Here is a 26,058-nt window from a genome sequence, read left to right as displayed (position 1 = left end):
GTACGGTTATGAATTCAAAATTACAGATTTTAAAAAAGACTCTGAATCCTCTCTTCCTACGAATCCTTGCTATTTAACATTTCCCTTGTATCTGTGGCAAACTGTATGCATGTAGAGAAGAATCAAGGTCAGAGGGATACATGATGCTCAACAATCAAATAGCAAGCTTTTTAAATTATTATGGTAGAAACAATTGCTAACAATTTTTCATTAATGTTTCAGAAGTGTTTTCATGTTCAAATTAGAGTTCCATTTTATGCATCTTTGAAGATATGTGATTAAATAAATGTTTATTTTTGTCCAATTTAGATACAAATATTTTACACACATCTTTGTGGTAATTTAAAGAAATAGTCTCGATTTTCACATCATACTAAACTCTCTCCTAACCCCGCCCCCTCGTTTTGATATTTTCAAAGTAGATTCAGACACCCGCACCATATCGCAAAATTCAAACAACGTAAACTAGAAATATATTGCTTGAAATTATTAAATAAACAATGAAATTTTTGTATAAAAATATTTATTTAAATTACAAACCAGAATAAAACTAACATTTCAAAAATATTTCTTTCATAGACAAATTCCACACAAACATTACTAAACTCTCTCCTAACCACTTTAGATATTTTAAAAGTAGATTTAGACATTGGCATCACATAGCAAAATTCAAACACAACATAAAAAAGAAATATATTGCTTGAGGTTATTAAATAAACAGTGAAATTTTTGTATAAAAATATTTATTTAAATTACAAACCAGAATAAAACTAACATTTCAAAAATATTACTTTCATAGACAAATTCCACACAAACATTAAACCATGTAAAGTAATTAAATAATTACTTGGCATTTAATAACAAATTTATAATAAATTATTAATCCACTAACTATACAACCAATCAGGAGAGAAAATCAGCAAAACACAAAATCAAATCTCATGGATTTCATTAAATATTAGATGAATCCATTCAAAATATCCTTAAAAAAAAAGTTTCATCTAGTCTGACAATGAAAAAAATTACGCAGTTAAAGGGTTAAAAAATAATAATAAATAGAGCTCATAGCGAGGAAAAACAGAGTAAAAAGTGGAGCAGTATGCTACAACAACAAAATGAAAGCAGAGCAAATTTAAGTCGTTATGTTTAAATTCATGTTCTGGAGTACAGTTTAATGGAATTAAAAATTTTATGTATGCAGCACAAACATAAATAATCAATATTGATGATGAACTGCTTTTTCCCTTCTTAAATGAAAAAAAAAAAGCAAATGGAAATAAGTATCGATTAAAAAAAATCAACCAATTTTCATTATTAAAAAAAAAAAAAAAAAAGGAAGAATGCATGTGGAGTGAAATATTGCAGCTAAGATTACATTTAAAAAATGCTTTTATTTTTAGTATCAGTGGAATTGCTCAAATAAAAACTAAAAGTTCATAACACATAGTTTTATATATATATATATATATATATATATATATATATATATATATATATATATATATATATATATATATATATATTTCAGAAAAAGTTCATAAAATCTGAACCTGTCAGACAGAATGGTAAATAAAATTTAAATATTTTCATACTAATGCCTTGATGACAGACTATAAGTTATATTGCACATTTTCTGGTCATAATAGATTTTTTTAGCTGACAAATTAGTAATGCATTTATATAAACATACATATAAAACAAACATATAATTCATTTCAAATCAGAATTTTTTTTTTTTAAAGTTTGCTTACAAAAATTTACTTTTCTTTATTTTGAGGACAGTTTTTGTCAAAATATAATAATTACAAAGTTTTCACATTCATTTTCAAAAAATGTTTATGACAGTAACATTAATATAATGATACTTCAGAATGGACAGACTAAATGTGAAAAGTTAATAATAGAAGATTTACAAGAAAAAAAATTTCCTTTATAATTAAATTAGATAAAAATTGTAGTAAAAGGTAATCACAAAGTAATGTGAAATTCAAAGAGTTGACAAAGGCTTGATGTAGTTTATGGGTAAAGTATATATTTAAAGGAAACAGAACCTGAGTTTTATTGCACTTCAATTTCAAAAACTTAAAAAAAAAAAAAAAAATGACAAAAAATATCAAATTTCTTTAAGCATGATAGTTCATTTGATAAAAATTTTGATGTTTGATGGAGTTTATTTGACGGTTGTGAATCTCCTTATTTCAGATGATCTTATTAGTTCTTAAAAGATTTTAATTAAATGGGATTTTTTTTTTAAACATACAAACATCTAAAAAAAATCTATTCATTAACCCTAACACATAAAATTTTCAAATCACTTTCATTTCTCAAAATGGCTTGAATCAAATATTCTTTGAAATTCAAATCAAAACAATACTTAAAAAGAAGGATCCAAACTAATGTGAAAATAATTGTATACATTTTTTATTATTATTTTGCTTTAAACTCATGAAAGTTAGTACATTTGGGAGAAAAAAAAAGAATAACAAAACAAAATTAATTGTGACAGTAATAACAATGAAAGCTTGTATAAAAGTACAGTATTGATCATAATTAAAATCCAAAAAATACAGAAAAAGAATTTGATTAATCATTTAGAATTCAAGTAAATGTACAAGATAAATAATTTTAATATAAAGATTCCTTTTTACTAAGGTTTAAATGAAAGAAATCTTTTAAAAATAAAAAAAAATATTATAGTTTTTATCTTTTACAATTTTTATAATATCAACAATGGCATGAATGAATATATTAAATTGATCAACAGTATTTGTTGCCAATAGCTTTACTTTCCTATTTATCTTAAAAATTATCACAGACCTTATGATTTAATTCAAAATAATTCTTTCAGTGACTGATGTAGTTATTTAAAACAAAATCTATATTTATCATCAAAAATAAACCTAATGTACCAAACCTTTTCATAATATCCTATCAGTTTTATATTATATCCAGTGATATAAAATAAATTTTTCAAATAATACAATACTGGAAAGACAGATGTTATATAATTGAGACGATATCAGACAAAAATTATCAAATCATAGCTGTTAAATAGAACAGATATATTAACATGAATTTTGCTTCTATTATTGCATTCAGGGCTTTAAATATTTGTACAACATGTAAGGCCCCACTCCAATTACACCAACAGTAATCAACACAGAACCTAAAAATATGAAACGGTATTTCCAATGAGTTTTCAAATTCTTCAACTGCTTCACTAAAGTTTCAACTTGCTCTCTTGTATTTTCTCTATCCCCTGTATTTGAAATGACAAAATCTGCTCTTTTCGCTTTCTCAGCCAATGACATTTGAGCATTGATGCGAGCCAGCGCATCAGTTTCTGATAGATTGTCTCTAGCCATGAGTCTTTCTAATTGCTGAGCAGGTTCACTACAAACAATAAAATAATATTAATAAATAAATTAATTAACTATACAAAAAAAGTTAATCAATAGTTTGCATGCTTTTAAATTTTTTTGCAAATTTTACTTACAAATATTATGAAGTATAAAGATATTGTGGCAATCAATTAAATAGTTGATTACAAACCATTTTTCCAGATCAGATAAGGTTGTATACTTTAGATGCTAAATTTCTGTGTCAAATTTTTGCAGCTCTTTCACTTTTGTAGTTATTCAATTTCACTTGTACTCAGACAGAAAGACTTTTCCAGAATGGATTTTGTTCAAAATTTGACAGAAATCAACAAATTTGGTTTTGTCCATATGACAAATTTCACTTGTCTAGTTCTAAGCATTTGTGAATTATCATGTTTAAAAGCAGACAGACATAATGTGAAAATGCTTTTCGAACTTGAGAGAAGATTCGTCAAAATCTCAAGTTCGAACTTTTCAGTGATTAAAATACTTTCAGTTTCATGTATGAATATGTCTTTGTATGTGAAATAGTAAAAACTGTTAAGTAAAAATAGATTTACAAACATACTTTTATTCAGGTATAAAAAGTAGAATATTTTAAAATTCATCTTCCTTCTATTCTTTAGAGTTTATAATTTGTTGTTATATATTTAGTGGATGATTGAACATTTATTTTTTCAACTTTGTTATCAGGTTGTACCATTCATATGTAATCATAATTTAACTAAATCAATGCGATAATTAAATTATAATAACATGAATATAGTTTACAATCATCAAATACTTATCAATTTTAAGAAAATTATAGCAATTGAATAATGGAAAGACAATGAAAAATTGGTTATAAAATTTAAAATTTGCAAACATGATAAAAAGGAAAAACACTGGAATTCACAATAACTAATAATTTGTTAAATAATGAATAGTTTTATTTTCTTTAGCACCAACTAAATAAATTAAAATTTTTGAACAAAAATGTACATCAAGGAAATTTTGAAAGAAAATGAAAATTCAAATGTGAGATAAACTAGAGAATTAAAAAGAAAGAAAACTTACCATGTCACTACAACAGTTTTATGAACATATTTATATAAGTTTCCACTTTCATATAAAAGAGGGACATCAAGAACAGCAAACTGATGACCTATCAATTCAAAAATTATATTAATACTGGCAATTTATAGAAAGAATAAGGAAAGCATAACTCACTAGCAGATTGTAGACCAATATAGTTTAAAAAGTCCAGAAAATAGAATTCCAATAAAGTAATCAAATCAAATTATATTTTAAGAAGGATTGTATGGAATATGAATACATGGAAGCTGTTTACAAACCAAAAGGTAGTTCAGAATTATTCTAAACAAAGAAAAGAAATTAGTGCAAAATATCTATACAATCTATGTGTAAAATGTATGATTTTAATATAATGATGGCAAAATTTCATATTTCATAAAATAATAATAATAATAATAAAAAAAAAAAGGAAATCAGTCAAAAAGTCAGATTAGAAAGATGTACATTATGTTATGATAATAACACAAGAAAAAGTTTTAGGAAGTTGCCAGTAAACTTGAAGGAAATACTAGCAATTATTATGAAATTTGCGTGAATTGAATAAGAGTTCATCCTAAAATTGAAAAATTCATCTCAATGTATATATTCTTAAAAAATTTACTCTCATGAAATTGCTTTACTCAAAAAACATGATAATACAGAACACATTTTTCAATTTCCGGATAAAGCTTTTTTTTTCAAATAATGGAAAATTTATAATTTTAATTCCAAACATCTCTGCCAATTTTACAGCTAACTTCCTGAAACTTTTTCCTACATTTTCATTGTGATATAAAGTATATCTTTCTAACAGGATTTTGTTGGACGATCTCCTTTGATTTTTTTAGTTATTTTTCGTAGCTTTCTTATTTTCCTGCTAGGGCTGTTGTTAATTTGTCTCAATAAATTTAGCATAGGTACTTTACGTTCGTGGCTATATGTTATGTGGTGTAATGAGAAAGTAAAGTAATGAGATCACCAAGATGGTTGCAGGAAGTTGTATATGATGATCTTGATATAATCTGCAAGTTGTCAAGTAAACCGTAATTAAGTACCTTTAAGTAAAGAAGCATTCTCAGAATGAATTTTGGAATTTCAATAACTGTATTCTACAGTTCCCAAGGCACTGAAACGAATCCTTAGTGTATAATTATGCATACATAATTTTCCCAAATGCGACAAATGAATTTGAATCAATTCAAAATAAAAAATAAAAAAAATCAGTTATAAGAAAATTAAAAGTATTTTCGAAAATAAAATATCTTCAATGTTTCAATTTTATATTTTTATAAAATTCATTAATATCAAAATTATATCGTTTTAAAATGAAGTTGAAAAATGATAATAATAATCAGAGATGATAAATAATACATCATATAAAAATTAGAAAAATTTACTGTACCACAGAAAAATAACTTGGCAGCTTTAAAGAACATAGATTTGAAAACTTCAGGATGTGTAATAGAGTTGAGAACTTTGCGCTTTTCTGGCTGTGAAAAGACAACTTGTCCTAAAGCTGGACGGTTCAGTGTTCCATCACTGTGAAATACACCTTCGCCAAATTCTTCACGAATTCTTCGCCAAGCTCTTTTACCAGGTTCAACAACTGGAATATAGTTTAAGAAATTATCATATTGAAGGATTTTTAAAAAAATTGTCATGAAAATATAAGTTTTCATAATTTTTATTATTATTATTATTTTTGAAATGAAAAATCTGGGATTTTTTGCTGTAAAGGTAGTCATCCCCTCAGGCCAGAGAGTCAGAGTTAATAAATATATATATATAAAAAAAAAACTTCAGTGGACGAAGAAAAATTGAAGAAAGAGCAGTTCAATTCGGTTGTAACGGCTGGCTACTAAAAAGCATCAGGAAAAAAATTTAGCCTTATTATTTATTATGAAAAACTTTGAGCATGCGAATCACTTGCTATATAATTTGACGATTGAAATCTCAAATTGGCGAACTTTTTTTCAAGGCGCTTTTTGGTAGCCGTTACAACCGACAAGTATCGAAAGCGTTTATGAAAAATAGTTTCTTGGATCAGAATTTTAAGAGATGAAATTTCTTGGTGGTTGAAAGTGAGCTTATTCCAAATGTTTGGTCTATGAATTGAATACTTCAAACAGTACACCAGAATACGTTTACTGCCAATCTCTAAGTTACAGAAGAAACAGCCAAGGCTTCAAATTTATTATTACAAAGCTTCAAATTTATTCAGTAAACACGGGACGATGATAATCCAGGTAATTAGACGTGCTGTTATTACATCTTCTATTTTCTGGTAAGTGAAATAATGAATAGAATATTTCCTACAGCTTTTTGGTATTCGCTATTTTGATAAACTTGGTGCATATTCTGAAGTTAGGATTATTGAAAATAAGAGATTAAATCTTCAGTATTATTCATTTTTGTTATATTATTTTGATAGTTTTGTTGAAAGGACGAGATTTGGGTCTGATGCTTATCCAGCCTTTTAATATTTGCATGTTTTAATTACTTTTAATTATTGTGTATATTTGCTAATGAATTTGAAATGATTTTATTTAATTTTTACCCTCCATTAATGATCAATGTAGTTTACAAAGTATCAAATCCTTTTTCATCCTATATACTCATTTCAAGACTTATTCGAGGGGAACAGGATCATTGTGGACCATAAAAAAATTAAATCATTAATGCAACCTGGATATTAATTTTTTTCATCATTAAAAGAATTTGGTGAGTTTTTTTTATGGGGGTGGGGAAGAATCATTGCTAGATGTTATGAAATTTTTTTTTTCGATATAGAACATTTCCTTTCTGTTAGCACCTATAAATGTATAAACAAATGTGCCCAAATATAGCATATTACCCCATAACGTTAGAGAGAAATTGCAAATTATGCACAAAAATGTACCAATAACTTTTAGATATTTGTCGCGCACTAGTTTAATTTAAACAAATTTTGCATAAAAGATATGCAAGAATTACAGATTCTTGTAAAAACGCAAACGATAATTTAAGGAATTTCTTCCCGAACTCTTTTCTTATAAATATTAGTTTTATTAAAATTCGTTTCTTACAACTGTGAGCGTTATTTTGCCATGCAAGCAAATTTGCCTAGCTCCATATCAATTTTACGGATTAAAAGAATCTGATATTACAGCATTTTGGCAATTAGAGAAGTTTTATTTATAATATTTTGTTGATACTAAATGCTGATGCAACAATATTTAAGTCATGATTAATGAATACGATTTAAGAAAAAAATTAATTAGAACAGAAAGTTTAATCTTTAGAATATAGCATTGGAAATTAGACTAAAGGCCAACTGCTACTGCCACCAAATTTCAGTGAGTAAAAATAATAAGTTTTCAAAATGTGGAATTGGATTTAACACTGTTAAAACTTGATTATTGGTGGCTATCTTAATTGAGATTGGGGAAATAAGTATTATACATTGACGAAAAAATATCTCGATTTTGGTGAAGAGAGAATAATATTTTCTTACGTTTACCCAAAATGGATTCACGCGAAAAGCAAAATTATTCAAATAAATAATATTTCAGTTCCAATTTCACATTAATATTTCTATGAAGTTTGTAGCACATTTAAGAGAGATGTGCCACCCAATTCTATTCATTAGTTTTCTTTAGCTCGGCAGAGTTGCAATATAATAAAGGTTGATTTAAGCTTTTAATTGTAAAATGAAGCTCAACATGTTGTTAAGAGTTAGATTTTATCATGCATTATCATTTGTTCATGCAAGTAAACTTGATTTAATAATTTGTATACAGAATAAATAGGTTTGGACTCATAATGAATGAATCCCAGACTTCGATACCAAACACGTCTTACGAACTACAAATCAATAGAAAAAAAGATGAAGGTTTGACTTCGTCATCCCTTTAGAAAAGCAACACAGGCGGAATTAAAGCCGTGGACATTCAATTTCGCGGGTTTTGCTCTGTAAAGTACAAAGCAATTTTTGAACTCAGCATGTCGATTCGATTATTCAATCTGTATCTACTATCCGAAGCAACCTCTATCATCTGATAAGTAATTCCAAACCTTGATTCAAATCTAAAAACGGGAAAACTTCTAAGCTGAGAAAAATTTAGCGATAGCCGACAAAGTGAAATTTTGGGAATCATGCGTCGGCATTCGAAATCCAATAAGGTGCAAGATAAAAATGGTAGAATTATTAGAGGAGCAGCAGCTCCGAGTGTAAGCAAATTTCCGACACAATCAAACCATTGCCTTCAAGAAGACAGCGGACAGAATTCTGAAGTGATCCAACAAAGCATAAGATAAAATGATGTTAAAATTATTCATTTTATTCAGTTAAAAATTAAGGGATTACAATTCACCTTTAATTTCATCCTTCCATTGGTTTGTTGAGAGGTCTTTAATAATCATTTTCAGTTGTCCATCTTAAGGAGTTTCGAAAAGAATAAATTCTTTTTCAGACTTTCCAGTAGATCGATTATCTTAGTTCTACTTTGGGCATTCGCGTGTTTTATTCCGATGAATTCCTTAGTAAAAATATTTTCGGTCCTAGGAAAGGACTCATGGATATCTTGGAGGGTAATATAATCCTCTAGAACTTCAAGGTTGATTTTTTTTTTTTCAGCAGGAATTTCATCTGATCCTTCTTCCCAAAATGTGAAATCTATTTTGTAGAAGTATACTGTTATCTCATGCCCTTTTTTGTTTTGTTTTTCAATTTACTTTATTTCAATGAAAGGATTATACATTTCTATACTGGGATCCATTAGCAATTCTGTATGGTGAGTTAGGAAAGAGGTGTATGGGATGGACCAAATTCTGCTTTTTCAATAACAACTTTCTGTTTTCGTTCAATCACTTCGATTGTCCACTTTATACAACTGTTTTTTGCTTCAATATTATCATCTTAAAGTTTTCGAAATATTGCAATAGGTAGTTCTTTAATCTTTGTTTGGTCTTCTTCTATACAAATCATATTGTTAATTCTTCACATGTTCTATGCACGCTTCTGTTAACTACTGTATTACCATTCAGTGTCGGTGTTTCTGATCTTTTATCACATAGACCTCATTAAAGTTAATCATCAAATTCTGATATACCTCGATAATGTCTACAAGAGTGCCATATATACCTACTAATTAGTTGAGAGCACTCGCAGTTTGGCATCTGTATGTACCTTTTAGTGCTTCATCGGCAGAGTTATTTGTGGCCTCACTATGCTTTCTTTGACGACATTCCTGTAATTTCTCAAACTCCAGAAGAGTAAATTGAGTATCTGAGAATTCTTTAAAATTATACATTCAAATTAAAATGATCTAAATGTGTATTCGGAGTTACAACAATTGAATTTTTACACTCCGAAGTTTTAGAGTCTGAAATCGAACAATTACCAGATCGCGTAGAATGCATTTAAAAATTTCTAAGACTAAATATGTAACTCAATTAAAATTATAACTTGATCTAGAAGATTAAATAGGTAATTCAATTAAGCTATAATTTGAACTTGGGGACTGGCTCATTAAGTAGCCTGAATATGTGTCCATTGCAGACATATCTTTAGAAATCCTCTGTCATGCCGTGTTTAATAGTTGGGTCTATCATTTTTCGATATCATTTCTATGAAACATCAGAATAAGTAATTCAAATGATCTTCCTCAAGAAAATGGACACAACTACTTGATGTAAGCCGAATAAGAACTGCTTTGGTTACAAGTAAATGTTATGGTTGAACATTTCTATTGTTACTCATATGCACTCTAAAGGCTGAGGAAAATCTTAAGTGGACAGGAACTTTTCCATTAATTATTTTGAAAGATCAAGCCGCCATAAAAACTGACATCAAAACATCCAGTGTTTATTTAATATCTGGCACTTCTTTGGGACTTTCAGTATACAAACACTTCAATCCTTTCCCGTTTATGATTGCATGCAACAAATGCAATAAAGACTACACAGACTACAGTGTTAAAACTCATCCGCCAACAATTCCAAACAATCAGAATATTTTCGTTCCAGCAGTATTAAAAAAATATTTGCTTATTTTCCTTCAAGATAGCAAAATTATCCCACCTCACACACAATCATATGATATGTTGAAATGATAATCATTATTGATGTGAATAGACAGAAGAAAATGTATTACTGAATAGAGTCAAAACAGTTTTTATATTATATTGAATTTCCGGTTCATCTTTATTTCCACGGTGATCGCTATTCAAACGATGCCGAGCTAGAATTGCTTGCATTTAGTTTGGCTACTTTTGGCTGTTTTTCTTAGATGATTTGGCGGTTTATCGCGGTCGCCTGGAAATCAAGTTCCACAGAATTTTCTAATTCCAAAGGTGGAGAGAAAATTTTGATGACGTGAGCAAACAGAGAGGCAATAAACCTACTAAAACTTATCTCACAAGAGCAAGAGCAGGCTGATATGTAAGGTTTAGTAGAAGATCCAATTGAGATGAGTTAATTCATACTTTGGTACTTATGTATTAAGTGCATGCCAGTGATTAGTTGCCCCCCTCACCCTGCCAGAATTGCTAAACATATCATGAAAGATATCATGTTAGTTCATTGAATGTGCTCACTAATAACTTGCAATTAAAAAAAAGTTTTTTAAATGTGAACTTTTGCCAGTCGAATCAAAAGTTTACTAACAGCATGCAGTTAATGGACAAGTACACATATTTCTTTATCTTAAAATATAATGCATTAAACATATTTTCTACTTATTCAAGGAAAATTTAATATTATTTTATGATGTTATGATTTTGTATTTCAGAATAAATTATTGAAGTTATTATATATTATATATATAATATATATATATATATATATATATTGTTACAAAATTTTTTCTTCTACAACAAATACCACTAATCAATTGCAATAGCGCAGCACATTTAATTGCTATAGTTCAGCAGCTTTCTTGCTGTCTAATCCTCCAAGACCTCTACGTGTCGGCGACTCCGACTCTCACCACACACCGCCTCTTTTTACGATCCACACGACTTCTTCCGATACACACGACGACGACTTCGTAGCTTCTGAGTGCCCGTCTTTTATAGTTCCGGGAGGCGGGGCTAGAATCTTCTGACCAATCAGGGCGTATCTGTGTGTATCTCTGTTATTACTGGATGGATCACGAAACTTCTCGAACTTTCTGGTATTATCCATTTAGTCGCCAAACTTATCGCCAAGCCGCCAAGTCTGTCGCCAAGCTCTAAGTTCATTGATCTCAGCACGTACAGGACCGATCGTACAACGGTCTTTCTTACGATGACTCTATTCTTGCCGGGTAGCAATATTATAGGTTTGTAACAATATTATATATATAATAATCCTATATTATTTTTTTTCATGACACATCGGCATTACTTAAGTTCTAATCCTATATATACTTACTTAATGTAAGCATATCATTCTTATATAATTTCATCTTTACTTATAATAAAGATGAATATGTGTGTGTGTGTGTGTGTGTGTGTGTTGGCACTCTATAGACCGGACAGTTTGAATTAGAGCTACTAAATTTGACACATATATACTTTGGAGGGTGGAAATGTGCACATCAGGGCAATTTTTTTGAAATTTTAAGTAGAATTTTCATTAATGAAAATTTAAGAGAAATTTTGGCATCGTTCCATGATAATTTCAGAAAATATTACAGCACAAAAATGGTTTTTACGTTATCTTAAAGTTCAAAAAATTATCTCTTCAATGGTACCAATGTTTTAGCCTACAGATTAAGTTTCTACTTTTAATGAATTTTTAAAAAAATATTCTAATGATATTTTCCAATAATTTATTTTGCAAAAAATAAAAATAAAATTTTGCTTGCAAGAGCACATTAAATGTTACTTTTATCAACGGGTTGCCATCACATTAACAAAAACTCAAATTAAAAAATAAAGTAACTATTACTGAAAATGAAATCTAGAAAAGCGTAATTTTCAATACAAGTCTGTATGAAATAAATATGAAATACAATATTTCGCAAAAAATAAAAGCAAGAAAACTTTTCTATGATCCTTTACAGTACCATTATTAATAATTTAATAAATCAGTTTTAATTAAGGGAAACATAGTTTAATATAAACAGAACATCTAATATAATCAGGGCCCACCGGTTAATTTTTAAAATTTCATTAATTGGCATATATATCTAATAACAATGGATTAAATGAAATAAATAAGTATATTTTATGTAGTTTGAATCAATAAATATTCTGGTGAATTATGCATTTAAAATTTTCTTCTGGCCACTGCGAGTCATATTTAACAAAATAATCCTGAGACACTAATATTTCGTATAAAAATGTACCACTCTTTTGCAATTAAAACTAACTGAGTTATGAAAATTTGAAAGTCTCTAATCTATTAAAACAAGTGATTTTAGGCCTCTCCATTGACATCTTGAAGAAAATATACCAATCAGCGGTTGGACTTTCCCCAAGATTTATTGTCTAAAATAATGAAGTTGTTAATTGTTTTAATATAATAATAATTAAAGCAATAACTATAACTATATATATATATATACCTTAACCAGGCTTGATTCGCAAAAGACTGAAACACAAGATTGTAGGTATAATTTTACTAGATATGATTTACAGGATCAAAGGACTATATAAAATTGTTTACAATTGTTTTCAGAAGTACATTTATTAATTGAAATAAAATATTATTTACCACATTTATATTTTTGAACATAAAAATGAACTTTATGAAGAATCAGAAATTTATTTTATTGAATAATTCTTTGCATAAATATATCAAAGAATTACAAAAATATTCTATGGTACACATAAGATTACAATGCTGAAGGATTTGATTTTCTAAAGTCATAAATATATATCTTAATATTGTTACAAATTTTTTTCTTCTACAACAAATATCGTTAATCAATTGTAATAGCGCAGCACATTTAATTGCTATAGTTCCACAGCTCTCTTGCTGTCTAATTCTCCAAGACCTCTACGTGTCGGCGACTCCGACTCTCACCACACACCGCCTCTTTTTACGATCCACACGACGACAACCGATACACACGACACGACTTCTTACTATCCACACAACAACAACTTCGTAGCTTCTGAGTGCCCGTCTTTTATAGTTCCGGGAGGCGGGGCTAGAATCTTCTGACCAATCAGGGCGTACTTGGCTGCATCTCGGTTGTTAGTGGATGGATCTTGAAAGTTCTCGAACTTTCCGGTACTATCCATTTAGTCACCAAACTCGCCAAATTTATCGCCAAGCCGCCAAATGCTCGCCAAGCTCTAAGTTCATTGATCTCAGCACGTACAGGACCGATCGTACAACGGTCTTTCTTGCGATGACTCTATTCGTGCCGGGTAGCAATATTATAGGTTCGTAACATTGCTCCCCTCTTTAAAGACTGACGTCCCGGCAGTCCACTTCAATCCAGCAGCTGGCGTAGGCTTCCGAACGATGTGATGATGTTGATGCATTTGGCGACTTCTGCACTTTCGAAGATGACATCATTCGCTAATTTGGCGGCGACTAACGATCCATCCGAACCTTCTCAATGCTTTTGACACGGACCTCTTCGTCGTTTCGGATTGTACACCCAGACTTTATCCCGCTCCTTAAAATGCAGGATGTCCCATGGAGCCAAACATGGTGTCGCATCAGGACTCTCTGAAACGAAGTCAAGCCTGGCTGGTCGGTTGGTCACACTGATCTTCCTCCATCGAGTCAACCGAATATCAGAATTGTTTAACAGTGCCATCCGGAGTCCACTTGAAAGCCAGGGATTCAAATTTGTCTGCAGATCTTTCACAGGAGTATTTCCAACTATTCCCGGCTTATTCTCGATATTCGAGGATTGTCCGCAGCTCTCCACACAAGATCTTTTGAAGAGGACATCTGCCTTTGGGGGAAGGGTCCTTTTGCGACGACGTAGCTTGACCAGATACACAGGCGATTCTTCGGCTTCTATTTGCATCACACCACTTTGCAAATCCACAGCAAAGCCGAATTCTTGAAGGAAATTGGGGCCAAGACTGCAGAGATCAGCGATTCGAGCCACGTAGTCTTCTTCGGTATCACTATGCAAAGAGATACTAAGAAGCTTGCAAAGAGGTTGCCCAGTCAACCTCCGGGATGAATCCAGTCCAAACAGGGTCTCTTTAACATCTGCATTCATAGGCATCGAGCACGGGTCGCCACTAACAGACCCGTCCAAACAGAGTTCATCTTCTCCATCCCCAAGTGTTTGCACCTTCGATTCCACTTCAGGGGACTCGTTCGGAGAAGCCTGTTCCAGCCCTGCAGATATTTGACAGTCTCCATGTTCGTGCATCTCCTCATTGAACTTTGGTTCATCCTCCGGATGGCTAAGCTCCATTTCGGTGACACTGGTCTCCATTCGATCTTCAGTCTTTTCTTCCACTTGGCTCTCGCTGTTTCCTTCAATTTCTTCTGTGATATCATGGACGTCTTCGGTTTTGTTACTTTTATTTTCTAAAATTTCTATCTTGAATTCATTCATCAATTCCTCTTGTCCTTTCTTTATCTCTGCCCTCATGGCAAATAACAATGCGAATTTTTCATCCATTTTTCTGGTTCAAGGCATACACAGGAAAGTCCAACTAACCCCACTTCTGACACCAACTGTTACAATTTTTTTTCTTCTACAACAAATATCGCTAATCAATTGTAATAGCGCAGCACATTTAATTGCTATAGTTCCACAGCTCTCTTGCTGTCTAATTCTCCAAGACCTCTACGTGTCGGCGACTCCGACTCTCACCACACACCGCCTCTTTTTACGATCCACACGACGACAACCGATACATACGACACGACTTCTTACTATCCACACAACAACTTCGTAGCTTGATGGTTGGGTTGACGGGGAGCCTAGCCCCGGCAGGGGCTTATCCCCGGTAAGGAGAGACTTCACAGTGCTTTGCTGTCTATACTTTGCCGTGGCCGTCTTCGACGAAATTTGGAGATGACGAGTGTCAGGACTCATTGTGATTGTCTGATATTAGGGTGAGGGGGGTACGCTGCCGTTGGGCTTAGTAAGTTTTTACTGCTTGTGAGCTAGAATTGGCTATTGAGATACTGTTTAATTTGAGTTTGAAAAAATAAAGGTTATGAAGAAAAACTAAGGGGCTGAGATAAATTAAAGTAGTATATTACGGGGTCTTCTAGAGTTTGTAGATGGTTTATATTTAGGGATTTTAGCTATTGCTTCATTTTCATTCTTATCCATGTTTTTAAAGAAGTTAGTGGCTAGATTTTTAATGAATTTTTTAAGAGGGGGATAGTCTAGGCATAAGTACATATTTGTATTGGGCATCGTAGTATTTCATATTGCAGAAATTTCTAATCAAGTTATTTTGCTGGCGTTCAATAAGTCTAAGATCAGTCTTGGCAGCACATCCCCACACAGGGCAGGCATAAGTTAATACTGGACGCAAGTAGGCAGAGTAAATAAGCATTTTATTTTGTCTACTCATTTTGGAGTTTCGAGAAATTAAGGGATAAAATTTACGAGTTAGGTCTCGAAACTTTTTAGCTGTGTAAATAAAGTGGGGTTTCCAAGTTAATTTACTATCTAGAATAACGCCTAAATATTTGCATTCCTTAGACCACGGGACAGTTTGATTTTTAATTTTAACTGAGGAGAAATTCTTTTTACAGTTATTTTTATTAAAAACTATAGCTTCAGTTTTACTAGCATTTATTTCAATTTTCCATTCGACGAACCAGTCCTCAAGAGATTTAATATGTCGGTTTAAAGCTATGGTAATGAAATTTTGATTTTCGTTTCTAGCTAGTATTGCAGTGTCATCAGCGTACATGCACAACATAGTGTTAAATTGCTTGGGGATATCATTAATAAACAAGGAAAATAAAATTGGCCCTAGTTTAGATCCTTGAGGTACACCTGCAAGAATAGGTTTTACTTCCGAAAATTCATTGTTTATCTTGATTTTAAAGGATCTGTAACTGAGGTAAGAAATTATAATTTTGATAAGATGTGGGGGTATGTTGTAATTAATTAGCTTGTATATAAGACCATCTTGCCAAAAGCTTTCTGAATGTCAAGGAAAACCGCTGCAGTTTTTTGTTTATTTTCAAAACCTTCCTCAATGAATTCTACTGCTCTAATTAATTGGTGGGTTGTAGATAGGTTACGGCGAAATCCAAATTGTTCAGGTGTTAGTATATTATGTTCTTCTAGGTAATTATTTAATCTATTGAGAATTATCTGTTCAGCAATTTTGCTGACAGAGGAGAGTAGGGATATGGGTCTATAACTGCAGGGATCAGTTGGGTCTTTTCCTGGTTTTAATATGGGGATAACTGCAGCTGTTTTCCATGACATGGGAAAATATCCTAATTTGAGAATGCTATGAATTATATTAATTAAAAATTTTAGGTAATTGTCCGGAAGTGTTTTCAGCATTTTGTTGTTAATACTGTCAAGGCCAGGGGCTTTTTTGATATTAAGTTTTTTAATATGATCCTTTAATTCATCAGTTGAGGGAGGGGGAATATCAATAAAATTTTGTGGCAATGAGTCGAGAAAGCCTTTAACTGTATTATTTACATTATGTTCTGTGGTGAAATTGCTCAATTCATTAAGTTGAAATTGTTTCTCAAGGCTAGCCGCCAGGCAGTTTGCTTTTTCTTTATCAGTTATTGCAATACTAGCAGGGCCTTTAAGGGCCGGAATTTTTTGTTTTTTACTTTTAAGAGTTTTGACAAGTTTCCAGATTGATCCGTCTTCTGTGTTAACACTAATTAATTTGTGTATAAATTCATTGCTTTGGATTTTATTGTTAAGTTTTTCAATTTCCTTATTAATTTGGTTCATTAGTCTCTTGAAGACTGGGTCTCTGGTTTTTTGAAAATTTTTCCTGGCAAAGTTCCTGTCCCTGATTAGGTTTCTAATTTTAGGGTCAATAAAATTTTGACTATTTATAATGGGGGCGGAGGCTAGATTTTTTGCATTAATAATTTGCGATTCGAAGATGTTTACAAAATGGTCAAGTTTATCTGGGTTTGTAAATTCATCAATGTTTGGGGTTTCTGATTGACTGAGGGTTAATTTAAAATTATTCCAGTTTGTTTTAAATTTATTAAGATTATTGGGCAGGGAATATTTAAAGAAAAAATTTAATAAGATGGGATTATGGTCAGAGCTAAGTTCAGGTAAGGAGTGAATTTCATATGGGTACAGGAAGTCTTAATTAAGGTGAGGTCTATTGTATTGGCTGACTGAGGCCCAAATCTAGTGGGGGTGGACGGTGCTATAATGTCTAATCCGGCCTGAAGGGCGAATGATTTTAGGGAATTACCTTTTGGGCAGTTACGCTTACAATCCCAGCTAACGTGGTGAGCGTTAAAGTCTCCGCAAATTATTTGATTAGGTCCTGTTTGCATCAGGTTTTCGATGTCGAAAATAAAATTGGAATTATCTGCACTAGGGGGGATATAAATAGAGATTAAGGTTATTGGATCTTGATTTTTAAAATTTAATTTTACCACGCTAGCTTCTACATGTTGTAGTAAAGGTTGGGGGACCTCACTGTGAGGTAAACCATTTTTAATTAAAATTGCAGTACCGCCGCCAGCCTGGTTAGCTCTGTAACTGTAATATGAGAAATAGTTTGCCAGGAAAATTTTTCTTTGTGGTCTAAGGTGAGTTTCTTGCAGTAGGATTACATCGGGGTTATACTTATTTACAAAATTACGAAGGTCAATTATTTTATTGTTAATGCCATTTGCGTTCCAATAGACTATGCGAAGGCTATTGCAGGAGAAAACTAGTTAATGACAGGTTGACTTGGGTTATCGAATGCCTTCATGAGTATATCCAGTTTTTCCATAACAGTGTTTGCAGTTTTTAGTTTTTTAAGCTGTGAAAAGAGTAAAGGGTACTCGGTCGTTAGCTTTTTCAGTTCTTTCATTGCTTCTATAATGTCAGCGAAATCATTGCCTTCTAAAACGGTGTTGTTGGCTTGTTTGTGACCATAGGTTTGTGGCGCCAGCTCTGGTGGGCTTGTGTGGTAAAAGTGTAATGGAGGCGCTATCTCATGATGGCTTGTGTTTTTAAAAAGACCTGCAAAACTGACATTTGGCCTGATCAGAGATTAGTTTTTGTGAAAATAGTTGTCCCTATTTTTTCTCGCAGACTGAATTTTTGGGAAGGCCTCGCAGAAGCGGTAAGATGCTATGTGCCCTTGTTTGCCGCAATTGATGCAAGTTGGCGTTTCAATTTTTTCCTTTATCACGCAAGCATTAGTTTCGTGGCTTTCGCCACACTTCAGACATCTGGGCTTTATGTTGCAGTTATTCGCTGCGTGGTGAAAAAAGTTGCAACGATAACATTGCGAGACTAGGTTGCGACCTCTGTAGGGCTCTACTGTGATACTAAGGTAATCCAGATGTTCTATTTTAAAGATTTCCTCGGCTTTTTCAGTTTTATTAAGTTCAACCATATAAAATGGAAGAGGTCTCTTAGTTCTTAGCTGGGTAAGTTGAACAACCCTAGTCACTGGGAAACCACTATCAACTAGGTTTTGAGCTATTATTTTTGTGTCGTATTCATGGGGGAGCCCTTTGATGACTGCTTTTAATGGTCTTTTGTTTTGGGGGGATATGATATAATAATCATAACCCTGCTGCCTGCAGAAATTTTGAATGGCTTTGTGTTGATCAGCCGATTCTGGGAATATTTTTATGAACCCTTTATTCAGTTTGTTGACAGTTTTGCCGCAGGTTTTGGCAATTTGGGATAAAATTTCATTAAAGTTATCTGCATATTTCAACATTATTGGTGGTATTTTATGTTCTGCAGTGTTGGGAGTTTCATTTTCAACTGGAATATTATTGAGGACTTGAAATTTATTGCTTATGTTAATTACATTTTTAGGGGGTTCCGGTTTATTTCTGGCAAGTTTCCTCTTTGTTGGAGAGACGAAATTATCATTACTCAGGTTCAGGGAGGGTTCCTTAGAGTGTTCACATTTCGAGTCCTGACAAGAACTAACAAGGTTCATCTTACCCAGAAGGGTCTCCAACTCCAGAATCGCTTGTTTTCTTCTAGACTCCATGGCTGCAAGATGCGGGTGAGCATAATCAATCTGCTCCCTCTTGGCATGCCTTGTGGCTTGGTTGATACCTTCAATTTCAAGTCTTAGGACTTTTACCGCATCGCGGATCATCAATCTTTCCTTGCAATGGATGCAAGTGTATTTCTCTTTAGTTTGAGGCATATCACTATGATTGCCATCAATGATCATTTCTTCATTCGTCTCCGCGCATCTGCGCTTTCCACCTTCTTCGCAAACGCTACCGTTCATGACGGAAGCTAACACGAGAATGACTTCAAACAAAATCAAGTGAAAATCACAGCTTGCTTTTATGCACACAAGTGAATACACAGCAAATTGAACTGACAACAACTCACGACTTCGTAGCTTCTGAGTGCCCGTCTTTTATAGTTCCGGGAGGCGGGGCTAGAATCTTCTGACCAATCAGGGCGTACCTGGCTGCATCTCGGTTGTTAGTGGATGGATCTTGAAAGTTCTCGAACTTTCCGGTACTATCCATTTAGTCGCCAAACTCGCCAAATTTATCACCAAGCCGCCAAATGCTCGCCAAGCTCTAAGTTCATTGATCTCAGCACGTACAGGACCGATCGTACAACGGTCTTTCTTGCGATGACTCTATTCGTGCCGGGTAGCAATATTATAGGTTCGTAACAATATATATAAATTACGTGTCACGTTGTTTGCCCGCGATGGACTCCTAAACTACTTAACCGCTTTTAATCAAATTTGCACACCGTGTGCAGTTTGATCTAACTTAAAAGATAGGATAGCCCTTTTTTTTAATTTTTAATTAGAATTTTAATTATTAATTAAAAACTAACTTTCCCGCCAAAAAAAAATCTTTTCATTTTTCCCATCGCCAAATGAGTACGGCTTCAGTTTTTTCCCCCAACAGTCATGAAGCTAGGCTTAAGATTTTTCGGCTGATTATTTGAAACGATTCTATTTATTTTCTTAATGTTTGATGCATTTAAAATTAAACATTGTTAGTTAATCGATCTTTCAGAATCATTCTTAAGTACTTTTTAATCAAAATAAAACAGAATAAAGGAAATTAAAAATTTCTTATTTGCATAGCGTTACCCCAACTGGCGTAGAAAACCCCACGCATTTGCGTTACGTTTCGAATCCGAATGTTCGAATTATTTATGATCCTATCCGAAAACGTTTCTCAGGAATAAGATATCACTTTCCACAATTATTTTTTAATGCATACAATAAATTTGATACGTTGCAAAGGATAAAGTATCACGATCTTATGTTTGAATTTTGTATTACTGTGCACGGTGGCAATTCTCAGAAATAAGATATTTGATTTGAAAATGATTAATTACAAACGTTTTAACGGATCACTGATTAATATAACATACTAAAATTCTGCTTTTTTTAATTATAAAGAAGTTTGGAAAAATACTTGGAGGTGCACACGGATAATTATTATTTTTCGTTTTGAATGAATTCCGATTCTTTATCTGACTGTTTACTAAGAAAAATGTTGTACGGCAATAACATTTTGTTACCTTCATTGAATTTTCAATTAAATGATTTTATTTCTTTTGTTAATGATATCGTAAAAAAGGTAAGTGAACGAGCCAATAATAAGTTCCTCTAATCGGATAATAAAAAAATATTAACTCATTTGTATACTAAATGAAATTTAATCTTTTTTTATATAAATTATTGAAGATATGATAATAAAAAATGGTTACAATAATCGTTTCAGTTTTTCATTTCTTTACTAATAAACTGCATGTACGTATCAAGTTATGTCAGCTATCATCAACTCAGCTATCATTCACTTCAGCTACAATGCTTATCATTATTTAATAAATGCTTTTAAAACTGATTTCATTTTGTAAATGAATTTTGAATTATTGCAACAGACAAATGTATCAATGACAGAATAAATCTCATGGCAACTTCATGTGTGGAATATATAACTTTTTTTTTAAAAAAAAAATCTTTCCTTTAAGCTGAGGAAGCCAGAATCTGTATCACTGAAGTTAGAGGATTTATTATACATCATAAAGGGTTTATACTAAGAAGGAAGGTATTAAGAAGGAACAAATTATTTGTTCATTATTTGACAGTCACAATTATCTGTTAGCTCCAAGCGATTCTAACAGATGGCGAGATATCTGTTGACTGGATTGAGTAAGTATTCTAACAGATGGCGCTGTGTTAAAAGTACCAACATTTCACATAAGCTACAATTTAATGGCATAACCACCATGTGTTGCTGAGGCTAAAGTATAAGTTAAATTTATTTCGTAGTAAACACAATACAATGAAATTCAATTGTTCTTACTTTTTCAATTTTTGGTATTAGCATAGCCGACCACGTGTTATTTAGACTGAAGTATAAATTGAATTCATATTATAGTAAAAGTAATACAGTGGAATTCTTCCTGCTTTTTAATTATTAGTGCTTCATTGTTCAACAATCTTTAATTAAAATGCATGTTTAAAACAATCATTCTTATGGCGAAGTGTTGAAACACTTCGATTGGCCATAAACATGTGCGTACAATTGCAAAATGATCCATCAGCACAAATATTTTCTGAACAATTACTAGATATTGGGAACGGTAAAATAGAACTGCAACCAAATACGCAATGCATTAAACTGCCAGACAATTTCTGCACTGTTCTTCAGGGAAAACATTAATTGATTCAGAGTATTTTTCCGGATATACAGAATAATTACTTGAATCATAACTGGCTCAGTGATCGGGCTATTTTGGCAGCCAAAAATGTTGATGTTGACGTAATTAACTTCCAAATACAACAGTTGTTACCAGGCGATCTGATGTCATTTAAATTAATCGATACTGTTGTTGATGAAAATGATAGTGTAAATTTTCCAATTGAATTTTTAAATTCACTAGATATACCTGGAATGCCACCACATAACCTTCGATTAAAGATTGGTTCAACTATTATTCTCCTGTGTAATTTGAATCCACCACGATTATGCAACAGTACGCGTTTGGTCATCAAAAAGATCACCGGAAATATACTTGAAGCTACCATTTTAACTGGAAAGTTTAAAGGAGAAGTGGTCCTGTTGCCATGTATTCCGATGATACCATCAGAATCTACGATACCCTTCAAAAGGTTACAGTTTCCAATTCGTTTAGCTTTTGCCATGTCTATAATTAAATCTCCAGGCCAAACAATGTCCATTTGTGATTTAGATTTGGAAAATCCATGTTTTTCTCATGGACAACTATTAAATGTTGCATGTTCACGTGTAGGAAAACCGTCAAATCTATTTGTGTTAGCTAAAGACAGGTTAACCAAAAATATTGTGCATCGATTAGTGCTAAATTAAATTGAAATTAAAAGTATTTATAATTCAAAATAACAAACATTATTGTCAAAGATTTAAAACTATCTGCCCTACCTACCTCATTTATAAGTTTAAGTGTTACATGTTTTTTACTAAAAACTTTGTAATGTACTCATTTGTTACAAACTTGAATACAAAAAATAAAGAAATTTAAATTAATTTTTTTTTGTATTGATTTTTGCTCAATATCAACAGTACTAGAAAATTAATCATGGAGGTCCCCATGTTTTTTTACAAATGGCATCTGTGTAAAAAAGCATGGTGGTCCCCATGACCGTGTTCTCCTACTGTTTCCCTTGAATAGTTTACTACTATGTAATATAAAAAAGACCTTAGCCACAGCAACGAGTGGCCAGGTCTGCTAGTATATATATAGTTTCAGCAAAAAGTTTTTATATTTATTGAAGTTTAATCTGTTCCATTTCAAATTTAAATCTTATGGCAGTTGACAGCAAATTAAAGAGATCTATAGTACAATGAACAAAATGTTGTAAGGGTTCTATAATAATATAAATTATGAGACTATCAAAATCTGAAGCTTAAAAATATTTTGTTGAAGAAGTATTAAAAAATCAAGGTACATAAATATTTATTTAAATTAAAATTTTAGAGAGCATTACCCCTTGCAAACCAGCTGGTTGCTAGAGGCAACTAGCAAATAATATTATCTGTTAAAAATTATTTATTTTTAATTTAAATATTTAATTTGTGCTTTAATCAATATGGAAGCAACAAATTGATGAAAATTAGTTTTTATCATGCATATTGTAATATATTGTGCAGATACATTTTATTTTGATTTTATAACAGGAATATAGAGGGGAAAAAAAAGAAAACAGTTTTGACTAATGAATGGACGAATCTCTGAAAACATGCAATTTTACAACTAAGCACATAAAAAAGTAGCGGCATGAAAAAATGCAGATAACATGCTCCAATTCTGCAAGTACTGGCTGTACCATTGATTAAAGTCATACAACCACCATTAAAATATTATTATACAAGTAAACGAAACTTAAAATATATTTTAATTACAAATGCTCAACACATTACCTTCTCGAGCTATGACATCTGCATCAATAATTTCAATACCCATATTACGGAGAAATGTTGACACTGAGCTTTTACCAGAGGCAATACCTCCAGTAAGCCCAACAAGAAACATTGTCAAAGAGGATCTTTTAGAAACTGAAAAATCAGAATGAAAATATTTTAGATAAATAGAACATTAATTAATAGTAATAACTGTTACGCATATAAATCAAGTCAAAAGAAAAATATACATGAAGGAAAATAAATAAGTATATGAAAGTAATATATATATATCATAAGTACAAAAATAATAATATGAAATCAAAAATAAATAAATAAGCAAAAAAAAAAAAAGACTAAATATGCATGTTTAAAAATCAAGTAGTATCATTTTGAATTGTTGGATAAATATTAATTTATTACCTTTATTTGTAATAAAGATGAATGAGTATTTATGTTTGCAGGTGTGTATGTTACACTTTACAGGTCAGACCGTTTAATATAAAGATACCAAACTTAGTACATACATACTTTGAAGAGAATTAATGTGCACTTTCAAATGAACATTTTAAAATTTTAATTAATAAGAAATTAAGCAAAATTTTGCCATTTTTTTTCACTATACTTTCAAAAATATTACAGCACAAAAATTATTTTTCTATCACATGAAAGGTAAAAAATTATCTTTTCAGTAACTCCAATGTTTAAAAGGTTTCTGTATTAGTGTGTTATATACTTTTATTCTAGTAAGTTACATGACTATCCAAATTTAAAGCTAAGAAACATTTTGTTGAAGAAACTATCAAGGAACCAAATGACACACACAAAAAAATTTAATTGCAAATTTTAATGTGCATTAATTTTGGCGAATCAATTGGTCAGCAAAGGTAGCTAATCAGGAATAGATATATAAATTTAAATTTTAAAATCAATATTATCATTTGATAGTTGAAAACTCAGGAGGGAATCTAAAATCATAATTATTTAAAAGTTTTGACTAATTTTCTAAATATGAAACTTTTTGATTTAAAAATTAGTAGCTTATTTTACAATTCTTTAATTAAAATATTTTTCTTTTAATTATTATAATTATATTTTTTAAAGTTCATTGATCTTCCAATTTTTATATGATAGATATATTTTAATAATTTTAAAGCTTTAAAAATCAATTGTCTTTTTATAGTATTCTATTCCAAGAAATAAAAGTAGAGAGTATTGCATTAAAATATTTAAAAGATAACAAATTTATATTTCCTAAATGCTGAATTTAAATATATAAATAAGTTAATTAAACCTTAAATAAGCTAAATGAATTCTCCATACTGTTACAGAACAATTTAGCAAAAAAAAAAAAAAAAAAAAAAAAAAAAGGCATTTTGGAACATTTATTCAAATATTTGAATTAATTTATTAAAGAATATATTCAAGATAAAAACAAATGAAATAGAAAAAAAATGTAATTCGTCATGAGATATCTATATGACAAATTTACCCACTTTAGTTTTTAGTCTTTAAAAACTTACTGTGTTAAAAAAATACTTAATAAGATTCAAAAATAATGAATCTTAAAATATTTTTAATCATGTTATTAATTATTAAAATATAACACTATCGTATGTTCACCATTATATATTTAATATACTAAATTGCAGCATTTTTAAAAAAGTTTTCGTCTTATGCTGTATTAATCATAATAAAGATTGTCAGTATATTATTTATATGGAGTTATGATTAATAAAAACATTAGTATCTTACACACAAGAAGAAAAAATAGAAATGTCCTTTGAAAGAATGTTTTTATAGTAACAAAAATGCATACTAACTTTCAAAAGTAACACGGGAGGTCAAAACATATGAATATTTAACCGAAAGGAAACTGCTGAGTACATTTCATTTATTTCCTTATAAAACTGTAGCATTTTTTCCTTTAGAACTGAAAGGAAATATTACAACATCGTGATTAAGGCACAACACAAATTGTTTCTTACCACATAGTGCATTATTGGTTTGGATACAGGAAGTATTTGTAAACAAAACCGAAGATATAATCAGTCAGAGTTACAGTTTAGATAATGAAATATCAGATATTTTTTTTTTTTTTTTTGTATGAATGTATCTTAGACTATATTATTTTTAGGTGTTCAAAAAGCCTACAAAG

General features: G+C 31.1%; 1 protein-coding gene across 2 annotated transcripts; it reads right to left on the bottom strand.

The window, feature by feature from the left end:
* Positions 1-1,568: 1,568 nt before the first annotated feature.
* On the bottom strand, positions 1,569-25,930 carry LOC129981223 (dephospho-CoA kinase domain-containing protein-like). 2 transcript variants are annotated; one of them, XM_056091974.1, is made up of 5 exons: positions 25,889-25,930; positions 23,922-24,056; positions 5,836-6,039; positions 4,437-4,524; positions 1,569-3,393 (listed from the first exon to the last, which is right to left on the bottom strand). In XM_056091974.1, exons 2-5 carry the CDS (start codon positions 24,031-24,033, stop codon positions 3,096-3,098), a joined length of 702 nt encoding a protein of 233 aa, XP_055947949.1. In that variant the 5' UTR covers positions 24,034-24,056; positions 25,889-25,930; the 3' UTR covers positions 1,569-3,095. The 2 variants fall into 2 exon arrangements, with proteins under 2 accessions (XP_055947949.1, XP_055947948.1); XM_056091973.1 differs by lacking the exon at positions 25,889-25,930 and adding an exon at positions 25,724-25,879.
* Between the last annotated feature and the right edge of the window lie 128 nt (positions 25,931-26,058).

This window comes from Argiope bruennichi, chromosome 8, assembly GCF_947563725.1.
Source record: "Argiope bruennichi chromosome 8, qqArgBrue1.1, whole genome shotgun sequence".
In the NCBI taxonomy this organism is placed as follows: Eukaryota; Metazoa; Arthropoda; class Arachnida; order Araneae; family Araneidae; genus Argiope; species Argiope bruennichi.
This window is presented reverse-complemented; position numbering and strand designations above follow the sequence as displayed.